Genomic DNA, 13,267 nt, shown 5'->3' with positions numbered 1-13,267 from the left:
CAACACACAAAACAGCTGGGGAAGAAAACTACGGCTAAATTTAACACCAAGTTGCGTTCATATATTTTTAACAGCAGCATGTTTTCCTTGTGTTGTTTCCTAAGAGGGAAGCGCTCGAGAAGAGGATGTAGATCATCCACCTCGAATTCACCTCTTGGGCGATATACAAGTCAGTTTATTGTATTTGCTTACTCCACCTCTACAGTCTCCACCCCCATCCTTACATTGTCAATCTTTACAGAGGACTTTACATTTATACTTCTGCAAAGCTTTGAATTTTGATGCTTAAATATCTAGAATAATGAAACTATTATTAGCTACAACTTGGACTGATTGAGAAAACATTAAAAAAAGCTAATAAGTGCAAAAAAGCATAATCAGCTAGATTTCATTCATCTGATGCAATTATATTTCACAAGATGGTTACATATTTAAAGCGTTAAGCAAAATGCAATTCTTAATCTTCCTAAATAAAATTCTACTATTTAAATATTGACAAGAAAAAGAGAAGTTAAAAGTAGTTGTCAGTATAACTCAGATACGTGCAATTTGAACTTCCAGCTTTGTGCTAATAGGAAGCTTCAGTTTACGATTAGACAGAATATAGAAGAAGGATCAAACAAAAGTTAAAGTCTTGAAGTTTTAAAAAGTGCTGTGATCACAGCATCAAGAAACCTCTGGCAGATCAAGGAGGAGTATGCTACAGTGTTGTCTTAATCTAGAGAGAGAGATGCTTGTCATCCACATTAAACAACATTAACAAAACCAGACAACTGTTGCTTGGACATATTAACCTCCAGAGGGCAAACGTAATGCAGCAACTGAAGACGTGAGGAAACTTTTCTATCTTTACAGAAAGGCATTATTAATTTAATGATTTGTAAACAAAACCACGGGAACTTATTTGGAAGAGTTGCACATGTATTTATATCTAAAGTAAGAATAGTGCTGTTGGAAGATCAGATGTCTGTATTGGTGGTATTTCACAATGTTATGCTAGCAGGGGCAGGGATAGCTCAGTAGGTAAAGTGGTCGCCCCATGATCGGAAGGTCGGCGGTTCGAATCCACTTAACGGCTACCCTGAGGTACCCCTGAGCAAGGTACCATCCCTACACACTGCTCCCCGGGCGCCTGCTTAGTGGGCTGCCCACTGCTTCACTGAGTGAATGGGTCAAATGCAGAGAAAAACAAGTAATTTCCCCATGGGGATCAATAAAGTATCCATTATTATTATTATTATTAGCAGCTTTTTTTTGTGTGGTTACATTAGTTTTTTGACTGAACTGTAACCTGTGGGCCAGCTGCTTGATGTGACAGAAAAGCTCAGACGATTATGATGTGTCATCGTTATGTTCACTTTAAGACTTGTTGGGAAGCCTTTACTGCACTCAGTTACATAATGTGCTCTTGTCAGCGTGATTAATATTATTTCACTTCATCTATCTTGTCAGCTCCACTCCACATGTGATGCACGTGTGAGTGAGCGCAGGTGCACTCAGTGAGAGCAGGGTAAAAAGAAACTATGGCAATCATAAATGACAGTAGTACGCAGTGAAGACTCGCTGCACTGAACTGAGAGTAGAGCAAATAAATGGGGTCAACCATTGTTTCTCATTTTTATTCACCTAAAATTTACTAAAGAAAAATACCAATTCATTAAATTGGATAAAGTTAGGAAAGCAGTTTTAACTGAAACCTGATATGCCCGATACATAAAATAAAAAAAGGTCTCTTCCTCAGGAGTGTACAGTGTATTAATGTAAAACTGGTATTGGGGTGATACCAGCAGATACCCAAAACAAATGTATTAGATTCATAACTGGGAAAAGAGTTAGATCTAAAGCTTTTATAGACTTTGTAACCATCCAGAACAACTAAAACATGCTAATGAGAGAATCTTGAGTTTTCATTTCAAACAGATTCTTTGAAATATAGAGAGGAAGAGGATTTTTAATTCTATTACACGTGGACACAAAAAGTGTGCAAGCAAAGGTGGAAAAAAGCAATATGTTCTTCACTTACATGGATCCCAGACATGATGAAGGGAATTTGGCAGCAGGTGTCCTCAGGCAGGTAGCGGTCACTGTTCAGCTAGTACCATGAGAGCTGTAAGACATAAAGATAAAGGCATTAGAAAGACAACAAATGTATTATATAAAAACTGCTGAATGATCACAGTGTATGTCATAACAATAAGAACACAAACAGCCACAAAAGCAAGTCACAAGCATATCTCACTGGCTGGTTAATCAGCCCAAATGAAACAGTTCCAACAACTCTAGCACTGATCTGATCACTCTACAGCTAGCATGGCTGACAGATTAGTGGATGGTGTCTGCTACAAAGTGTTAGTAGAGATTAGGGCGAATGTGATTTAAATTAAAAAAAAAGGATTAAAATAACGTAAAACGCCAATCTATCCATTCTCTTATAGAGAACAGGACACACTGGACAGGTCATCAATCCATCGCAGGGTTAATATGAACAGACAACCACTCATGCTCACGTCTGACCAACTTAGAAATGCCAATTTACCTAACCCATGGATGCCTTTGGACTGTTGGAGGAAGTCAGAGTATCTGGGGAGAACTCTTGTAAACATGGAGAGGACATGCAAAGTCAACACACAAAGGCTTCGGTTAATTCAAACCCAGAACCCACTGCCGCTTTAAGACAATAACCAAATGCAATCATTGCACAGTAGCAATCATAAATTTACTTACTGTCTAAAAAAAAGAAAGCATTTTATTAAAGTGCTTAACTGCCACTAGAGCAGGGCGATATGACCAAAAATATTTATCACGATATACATTTGAAAATTTGCGATAACGATATAACTGACAATATAATTGACACTAGACAAAATACTTTACAACTCCTCAACTTTATTAGTGCAAAAAAACCCCCAAAAAACGATCAAAGTATTTTCACTTAAACGAGCAGGTGTTTTTTATGTGCATTAAAGTTAAATAAAAATTTAACAGTGCAAATGCAAATTCCTTGCTGACAGTTTAACCAAAAGGCATTTCCAGTTGAAATTGGCCGACATATCCTCAGCATAACCATGTATAATATCCACAGAACTTAAAAAGAGGTTATACACGCACAACACGGTAATATGTTGAAGCACAGTATGTATCACTCTGCGAGGCTCCTGCCTAATATAGCCGTAATGCTCCGACAATCCATCAAGCTGTGCGGGTTCGTAGTTTAGCAAAGTCGTACTAAAAGATTTGACAGATTTTCGAGTGCCGTGTACCACATAAAATCGTTTCGAGGTCAGTAAACACAACCAGAATTCATACATAAGGCACACGGGATTATAAAGGGCACTGTCGATTTTCAGAAAAATCAAAGGATTGATTTTAAGTGTGCCGTATTTTCCAAAAAACACTGTAATAACGACGGCCCGCTAGCATGCTCTACCAAAAATAGTGCTGGCCAAACCAGTTCCACACCACTGAAGTTGCAGCATTTTTAAAAACCAATTCTGATTCATCCGTTTCATTCAACGATCCGCTTTCGCCCTTCTCATTCTCCGCCATGCTTTTTCCACCATGTGCATATGAAAACAAAGGCACTGTGCATGTGCGTTTTACCCATATCCTATCGCGATATTTCATTTTCTTATCGTTGCCGAACATTATACCGGTATTACCGTGAAAGGTATGATATGGCCCAGCCCTAACTGCCACATTGCATTTTAAAAGATTACTTTTTTAATTTTCTACTGCACAAAGTCTTACACAACACAGCGTTGTTATAATGAAGCAGAAGTAACACTAGGTGCAGGTCTCTCACGGTAGGCTCCATTCAAGCATCTTACTTCCGTCCAGTCCAGAAAACAGCAAGTTGAAACAGGGAGGGTGGAGCGTAAGTAGGAGGAAGTTGCTGACGAACAGTTTCCAGTGGTTCTTATGGAGGCAGGAAAGGGCTGTATTTGGATACCAATGTGAACATGTCTACACTGCTGATCTTTAGACTAATTTTAAATGGTCTAAACCTAACTTTAAAATAAAATCAATTTAAAAGAGGTCAGTACTGGGGGAAAAACAACAACAACAACAAAAAACACTTCAAATTGGACTGTGACTTGTTCTATGTATTGTAGATGGACTTGATGAAAAACAACCTACAGCTTTCACTTGGATTATATTTCACTGAGCATAAGCAGGCGATTCCCCCAACTTGTGAAATAACAGAGCTCTGTGTAATTTTAGATCCATGAATATGATGCATCTCCTTCAAAGAGCCTGGCATTCTCCCTAAGAGCATCTATAGCAAAGCTTCACAGCCCTACCATATCCTGTGTTGAAACAGGAAACAGCCTAATTGCAGACCACTGCAGAGCAGTATGCAAACTGACAGAGCCAAATATATCCAAGGCCAGGCTGCTCCTGTGAACCCAGAGGGTACTTCTTTTCCCTTTACCATTCTTTACATCTAAAGCAACCCTGCTGGAACAGAGCAGCCACACTTGCTAGTCAATGGAAAGGAGACAAGTGAGTGCTATTCTTATCTTGCTCCAGCGCTGAGGAATAGCTGCAAGCTATTCAAGAGCTTCAACATTTCACTGATCACATCACTCTCCATAAGTTCATCAAGTGGTCCTCAATAAGGGCCTCTGTCTTTGTCAATTCAATTTTCTACTGAAAACATTTGAGCAATAACACCAACACTTTGTCCCACAGAGCAGACTATAGATTTCTAACACACATACCTGCATCAACATACATGTTTGATACTGGGAAAGGCAGTCCAGAGAGTGCAATTATACTGTACAGTATTCTTGCTGAGTATCTGTGTAAAAGCCCAAGACTGTGCTCAGTCTGACAATGGCATCCGATTTAAAAACAAGACAAAAACAAAAACATAGGTAAGTGTGCTTGAGTAAGCAGCTACAATTTCTGGCACAGTGTGACGATTTATCAGATGTCAAGACACGGAACATCTTCGATTCCTCTGAAACAGGATTTTTGATTAACATAGTATTACTTTGTGCAAGAAATTCTACCTGGTGCGTGCCCTTGTATAGAGTGGACTGGATAAAAAGCCAATGTGTTCATGTGCTGTGGAACCAGAGAAAGCCAATCCAAAACCAAAAACCAAACACACTTGAAATTTGTGTTAAATTAATTTAGCAAGACAGTATACACAATACATTTATAAATTTAAAGTTTAAGTGAGTTAAACAATTCCCGGTGAATATTACTTTTTTTTTTTTCCTTGCTTTTATTTTTGCTTAAAATGTTTATCCATAACAGACTAGCCTAGGAATGTGAACCTTCAGTTTTCCTTTAGCCTGATGTAAATATGAACCATGATCCTGGCCAGATGAGCAATAAGCACAAACAACAAAATCTTGTAAAGAGAAATGGTTCAAGTGTATGGCTGTTCAAATATCACATCAAAGAGTACATTTTTAATTCAGGCTCACAACCCCCCCAAGTACCACATGTACCACACATGAATGCAAATCACTTCTTTCTCCACGCCCCTCCTCCTAATTGTCTTCTGTTGTGTGACAGGAGCTGAGTGTTATGGCAACACACCAAGTGATGTAACAGTAGGCTTTGATGCAGCGCTGCTTTTCTCTCTGCTGTGCCAGATGCCAGTAATAATGTTATGGTTTTATTTTATGTGTCGTTTGTATTCTAACCTGCATTGTGTGTGCCATCCTGTTCTTTTTAAACCTTTGTGATTCATATCAGCTCCTGCAACCTACTGCACTTTGGTGGATGTAGATTAAAGAAATTAAGTGCTCGCCTCCCATCTACAATATGCCTGTATGATCTTGTTTCACCACATTAATATTTCAGTGCATCGAAGCTCTTAGACAACTTTCTGCATTTTCCATGACCTCAGAGAATACAGCGATGTTAACTCTTGTTTCTGTACTATACACCCCCAACCTGATTCCTGAAGAGCTGTTGCTCAGCGCACCACAGAACACAGATACAAAGAACTATCAAAAACTATGACAGGACTGGGTTTTTATTATATGGTGTCTATACTTCACAAATCAGCTCTGAAAAAAAGACAACTGAGATAGCGGTAACAAAAGATGATTCATACACCCCCACGTCAGCGGACAGGACAGTTACTGCAAAATAATCTATTGCTTCATTTTATTAAAAAGAAAAAAGAGAGAGAAAAAGACCAAAAATGTCAAAACAGAATTAACAAATGTTTCCTTTGAAACAAATGTAACACTGACGTAGGGTCTCTAATTGTGTTATTGGTTCATTTTAACACATTTTTGGTTCATTTGCTTTAAGAAGTTGTAATTTGTTCCAATATAGAAATTTTCCTATTGCATAATTTCATAAGAAGTGAAATGCAAGAGACTGATTCTGACATAAAATAATGTTGGAGTTAAAGTGCATTTTCGAATTCACAGTTCTTAGAATACTGGGAAATTTGTGTCATCTAGATATAAAAGATTAAAATCACTATTTAGTGATTGCAGAGAGCAAAACCTCAGGGTACTTGAACTGATTTAACCACTGACACAAGTTTTCTTTTCTTTTTTTACCCATTTACTGAAAGATATTTCAATTAGAGTTATTTAATGGACATGGACATAATGTGTAGACTCTCAGCTTTCAATTGAGGGTATCCACATTCAAACCCGATGAAGGCTTTAGGAGTTTGAGCTCCTTAACATGTGCCACCATTTTTTTTTTTTTAAAGAACCAAAAGTATTTGGACAATTGACTCAAAGGCTATTTTATGGGCAGGTGTGGGTAATTCCTACGTTATGTCATTAATTATCAGTTAAGTTGTATCAGTTGTGATCCAAAGCATACCACATCTGTAAGGCACAGCAGAGGTAATGTGATGGCTTGGGCGTGCATGGCCAGTGGCACTGAAGACACTAGTGTTTAATGATGATATTCTGACATGTTCAGAGACATATTGTCTTATCAAATCAGCTACGTGCGGTCACACTGATTGGGCGGAGTTTTATAATAAAGATGGGCAATGACCCAAAACAACAGCCAAAGCAACCTGGGAGTTTATTAAAGCAAAGAAGTGGAATATTTTTGAATGGCGAAATAGGTCACCCGATTTTAACCCAACCAAGCATGATTTCACTGGTTTAAGAATAAACATCAGAAAGAAAGACCACAAACAAACTGCTGCAGTAAAGACCTGACAGAGCATTAAAAAGGAGGAAACCCAGCATCTGGTGATGTCCATTAGTTCAAGACATCAGGCTGTCATTGCCAGCAAAGAGTTTTCAACCAAGTATTTAAAAAATTAACATTTTATTTTCAGTTATTTTATTTGTCCAATTGTTCTAATTATAGCCCCCTGATGGGATTGTGTTCAAAAATGATTTTGTTTCTCATATTTTTATGCAATCTTTTTGTTCAGCTCACTGAACTAAAGCTAAACGTCTGCACTTCAACTGCATCTGAGTGGTTTTATTTAAAATTTATTTTGATAATGTACAGAATCTAAAATGTTCCTGTCCAAATGTATATAAACTGTATAGCTATGATCTTTGGCTAAAGAGTGGATATAAAAAACTGGGCACAAATGAGATTCCTCTGAGAGGTGTCTTGGCTTGGTTTTAGAAATATAGTGAGCAGTTCACTCATTCAGAAGGGGCTCTGAGTAGAACTGCTATTAGACAACATCTAAAGTAGCCAACTGACAATGTTGAAGCATCTGACAACAATGTCTCCTGAAGACCTCCTAGGTGGGGTGTTTTGGGCATTTCCTACTGGACATCCCATAGCAGACCCAGGATACATTGGAGTGATTGTGTGTATTGCCTATCCTGTACTGGGAATTCAATAGAGTCTCTTGGATGAGCTGGCCAGGCAAAAGTATGTATGCAAGCACAATTAGATGGCATTTAGTTAAGATACAGAGTCTGTGTTACTGTTCATTATTTAATAAACAAAAATATATTTTATGCTTGAACAATTGATATCCAACTTGAAAAACAAATATAGTCCTGGTCATTTTCTTTTTGGGGAAGACCAAAACCTCTTTGGGCAGTGCCAACATGGAAGCTACAAGAGCATATTTTTGCTTTGGTCGCAAGCTAAAATCTTGTCCATTAAGCTTTAGGGGTGGGGGAAAAAAATCGATACTGTGTAGTATCGTGATATTTTGTTTGCTAATAATGTATCGATACAAGGACAGCAGAAATCGATATTTTGTTACAAAAAAAGTTTTTGTGGACTGGAACATGCTCTGACTTCAGAGCATGTTGATCAGCTCCTTTTTCTGAGCAAGAATCCTGACATTCCTTCACTGTCCAAATGTGTTTAACTTGTTTTTTGGCAGCAATAAACATGACAGTTTACTTATTTTAATTTAAAACATGTTTTATTTTAATTAAGTTTAAAACTTTTTTATTTAATGTAAAATTATATTTTGTTTTAATTTACTTTCAAATTCTTCAGTTGCTGAATGGGCTGCATAGTTTTCATAAATTGCATAGTTCAGAATAGCTATAATTGTACCACATGGTTGCATTCAGTTAAGTTGGACTAGACTGTAATACAAACCGTTCAGTTTGTCAACAATAAAACTGAAATGAGAGAAAGACTGAGTGTGAGACTTTGTTATTAGATAAAATGAATATTGATAAAGTTTACCTTTATGTACAGAATCTGAATATCGCAAAATATTTTAAAAAATTGCAATAATATCGTATCGTGCGTTAAGTATTGTGATAATATCGTATCGTGGGATGTATGGTGATTCCCACCTCTATTAAGCTTATGGTTCTAGTCCAGCTCTTATTATTTGACTCAGTCCAAGAAATGCAGCACTGGTTTACTAGACACCTATCATTTGCCTGCAACTATGAGAATGTTCAACTGATTGCTGCCATGTCAGTTTTCCTGGATAAATAAGAGCTTAAACAGAAATCACCAGAGAAGGCTGGTGTTTAACTGAGATTGCTGTTGTTGATTTCTAAAATTACAGTGACAAAGCCTTGGGTTATGCAAGCTCAAGTCCACAGCAGGCCCAAGGCCATCCACAGATTACAATCTAACAGTAATGCTTCTACAGGAACTTATTAAAGTCTTTTTTTTCCCTTCTTTTTTTTTTTTGACTTGGGGGTGGCAACTTAGCTTGACCTAGATTTCTGTCTGTTAAACAGCCAATAACTATCCTGAGGGAAATTTTATTTACTTAGACAGCATTATGCCACAGCTCCCATCACACTCAACAAAGAAGAGCATTATACATAAAACTTGTAAACAACATTCCCAAAGAATTCCAAGACTGGTTAGTCAGGTAATGCTATTCAATCTGGTGCCAAGAAAGCTCCATTCACAACACAAAGTGTTTTCAGTGCATTGCATGTTTTAAATTCCAGCTGTGTGTTGGTTCTTGGGAACTGCTAGTTTTCGACGCTGCGCAAACTCTGCGCAAACTCTGCGTCTTTTGGCAGGACTCCAAACAAAATCTATATTTTGCAAAAACAGCTTTTTACTTAGTAGTCTTACTAAAAGGGGGCAATTAATCAAATAAATTATTCATCATTTATGACTTCTTGAAAGACCGCATCTTACTCACATGAATATATGTTGGGTAAATTAACTGCAGACACTGTCAGTTTGTTTCGAACTTCAAAAAATTAAAAGCTTATAGAACTACCAAAAAACTAGTTGCTGTCAGTGAGTGTGTGCTTTTGATCTATGTTTATGTTCACCCACACACTGATGCAGCTGGCATGCTTGGACCTACCAAGCATCTAGTGACATTAACTAATAAAACTCATCTATGGGGGCAATTAAGAACAGAACAGAAATGAGGTGCAGACAAGGAAGAGCTGGTGCACACAAAAAAAAAATGTTGTGGGTCTTTTGGTTTCCGTAAAAAAGACTGAACAAATCTACGTGTAAACTGCAACGTGTAACTGCAGCAGCTAATACTGTGTGAATTTGAATTATTCACTGAAGCAGTAGTAGTAAATAAACACTGTAAATGTGAACATACATTAGGCATTGTTCATTCTTGTCAAAGTCAGGACACGGTGGCATTTGCCCACCTGGAGCATTTGGACATGTCCCAGTGCCATGAGTGCCGTTTTGGCCTGCTGTAACCAGCCAACTTGTAATAACATTAATAACTAGTAAGCTACTGCTAAACCAACAAACAGGGTTGAACTACAAAATTAGCAGTCTGGTGGTTTGTGGCGTGGAACAGAGTTGTGGCCTGCTCATGCGTCAGACTATTTTGGGTTCTCTGACTGTTTTGAAGAAAAGCCACAGCGTTATAAGCCAACTTGGGTTGCAGGTTCAAAATTATTTCTAGTTGTGCACAGATGTGTATGATCAACAAATTAAGAAGACAAAGGCAGGCCATTACACACTACCCCAAAACCCTGTTACGCTTCCATTTACAACCAAAAACATATAATGCTGAACTAAATTAGACTACATGTTTTACTGTAAAATTAAAAGTGAGTTGATGATAAACTACTGACAGAAAGAAAGAAAGAAAGAAAGAAAGAAAGAAAGAAAGAAAACAAACAAACAAACAAACAAACAACCAAACAAACAACCAAACTATTAAATTCTGCATTTAACTGACAGCAGATAAAGTGTTATGGAAACAAGAAGAGAAGGAAGAAGCAGAGAGCAGAGCACAGACAGCCATGATGCAGCACCCAAGGAACAAAAAGGGCTAAGGCCCTGGACTTAACAGCCCAACAGAGCAGTTTGGTGGTGCCTGGGCTTGAACCAAATTGTAGTGTTTTTAATAATATATGCTGCTGAACAAATGAGTTTATATATGTATAAACACTATTTACTAACCTCATTTTGTGTAGAGTAAATAAACAGACTGTATATTTTTAAACAATGACGTATCAACAGTAATGTCTTATCTCTAGCACATGGAGTAAGTGTAGTGCAGCTGTGACTATCGAACCTCAACTCAGACACAATACAAAGTTTGTATTGTATTTGTATTGTGTAAAAAAAAAAAAAAAAAGGCAGGGAAATATGGAAATGTGACCTACTGGGTATGCAAATATACAGTATAAGCTTAAACTAAAAAAAGACAGCTTTTGTAGAGTGAACAGTTAATCCATCACTTCCTGACCGCCTGGCTGTTCAAACTGTGAGCTTTGCACTCGAATTGAGTTTCAAAAATACAACCCCACAGAAAATGTTAAAAGCCAATTTTTAGAAAGAAAAACAAGAATAAAAAGAAGGGGCAGTAACTAACCAAACAATGTCGTTATTAGATCACAGCATACAGCAAGTCCAACGGGATGACAGTTAAACAGAAATATTTGGCAACAGAGTCATCCCATCAGAGGACAAGTGTCTGAAAAAAAAACAAGTACAGGGTTTTTTTAATAAGCTTTTGATTTTCAAAATCAACAGCACACTGGTGCAAAGCTGTACTGAAAGAAACAGGGTGAGGGATTAAAATGGACATAAGAAGAAATAGCAGCAGGCAGGCTTTGTGGTGTGCATTTGTCTTCGTATCTGCATCTGCAACTACACTGATGTGTGTGTATTCAATGTGCCAAGAGACTCCCCACAAGGAAGCAGGAAGTAGGCACCAATTAGTGGAAATGCAGAGAGATGATGTGCCTAGAGATGCAAGCAGCTTCCCCAGACATTTAATAGGCTTCAGTGTCCACATGCCCTTCATCTGGATGAGCTGTCGTCCAGCACAGCAAGCAGCCACTACCGAGGCTCCACATGCTTCACTGATCACATGACTTTGACTGTTCAGAGCAAGGGCGAGGCAAAAAAAAAAAAAAATCACCATACAACATAATTTCTCCACAATTCTAAAACCAAACCACAGTGTTCAAAAAGACCGAAAAGCTTAACTGAGGGTGAATTCAGCTGATTTTCAGGTGGACTAAAAGTAGTGGCTAGTGGGTCATTCAACATGTTAGCTCTCAAAGACAAGCATATGGTATTTTTCACAGAGAAAAACATTTGAAAATATACCATATCAATATACACTGATGATAAAGTACTTTGATCTGATTGACTTATAGGCTGAAGCAGCCAAACAGGCAAAGCTATATGTGGAACGAAACCGTGACCGAGGACAAGCTGATGGCATCAGATGTAAGTACAACTCCTCCGGTTTCATATGCAAAACAAATTATTGCGCTAGCTTACACGGTTCAGGTTCTACAGGGATTTAAAAGTAGTTACGCAAAACGGAGCGTGCTGCTCTGACCGGCTTTAAAGGGTTAACAATGACTTTAAAAAAAATAATATAAAATAGTGTGCAACACCACTGAAGTTTTTTTTTTTTTAAACTCTCTTTTCAACCAACAGCAGTCACTCTCCTCTCCAAATAACTTCTGCTTAGCTTTCCGAGCTTCCCTCGGGTCCTCTTAATCAGCGGTCTCCAACCTTTTTTGCGCCACGGACCGGTTTATGGCCGACAATATTTTCACGGACCGGCCTTTAAGGTGTCGCGGATAAATGAGGGAGGGGCTAATAATCGGCTCAGTCATTTTTAATGATCGTTGAAAGCCCAGATCGTAATCGTGATTAAAATTCGATTAATTGAGCAGCCCTACCTATTAGGGACAGTTAATTTGGATAATTCTTCACAGGAAGTGTCATGTCACTCATCACCATTATATGAAACTACATGTTAAACTGGTTAAAATCTAAAATTAAAAAGAGACAGGCGATCTCTCCAAGGTGTAACCTGCTCCTAGTTGACACATGCCAACACCAGAAAGCAGCAGCAGCGGTCCACAAGGCAAAACGCAGGAAAAGTTGAAGGCATGAATTCACTGAAATATACAACATATGTTTAAGTTTGCATAAAACCCAAAGGAGGAAATGACTTTCTTGTAAACGTTTTTTCATCCAAACACACACACACACACACACACACACACACACACACACACCTCAGGTGTATGTTTTAACAGTTGCGTAGCTTGTTGCAAAGTGTAAACACAGCTTAGAATTGCTTCGTCTTCCTTCTAAAAGCTCTACAGAGCTATTAAAGCTTTTAAGTTAATGAGGAAAAGAGCTACAGAAAATAAACTGATTCCATGATATAAGCTTTAAAAACATCTGCCTGATTTGTTCCTTTACACTACATGTATTAATCCTAATTCACACCATCTAGATTGTTTAAATCAAAATTAAATGCAATGGAAGAAGACTAAAGTAATTTTTTTATTGCTGAGATGCTGGTGGATGGTAAGAATCTTGGTTATGCTTTGGTAAGAAACTTATTTGAGGTTGTGGCGTAATCACACCTTAATATTGCATAAAACAGCGCTGGTCA

General features: G+C 37.9%; 1 protein-coding gene across 2 annotated transcripts in view; it reads right to left on the bottom strand.

The window, feature by feature from the left end:
- cskl (c-src tyrosine kinase-like) overlaps positions 1-13,267 on the bottom strand; it is a 51,164-nt gene that overhangs the window by 19,187 nt on the left and 18,710 nt on the right. Inside the window, exons 1-2 of one of the 2 annotated variants that reach the window (XM_004539729.6) lie at positions 2,537-2,557; positions 2,024-2,107 (exon numbers count right to left, since the gene is read on the bottom strand). In XM_004539729.6, the coding sequence (XP_004539786.1) occupies positions 2,024-2,038 (15 nt within the window). In that variant the 5' untranslated portion in view covers positions 2,039-2,107; positions 2,537-2,557. Of the gene's footprint in view, positions 1-2,023; positions 2,108-2,536; positions 2,558-13,267 lie in introns of those variants that run through there. The other variant, XM_004539728.3, reaches the window with a different exon arrangement.

The sequence above is a fragment of the Maylandia zebra genome, linkage group LG1 (assembly GCF_041146795.1).
Source record: "Maylandia zebra isolate NMK-2024a linkage group LG1, Mzebra_GT3a, whole genome shotgun sequence".
Classification (NCBI taxonomy): domain Eukaryota; kingdom Metazoa; phylum Chordata; class Actinopteri; order Cichliformes; family Cichlidae; genus Maylandia; species Maylandia zebra.
The sequence above is the reverse complement of the archived record's forward strand: the minus strand, read 5'-3'. Positions and strand labels throughout refer to the sequence as shown.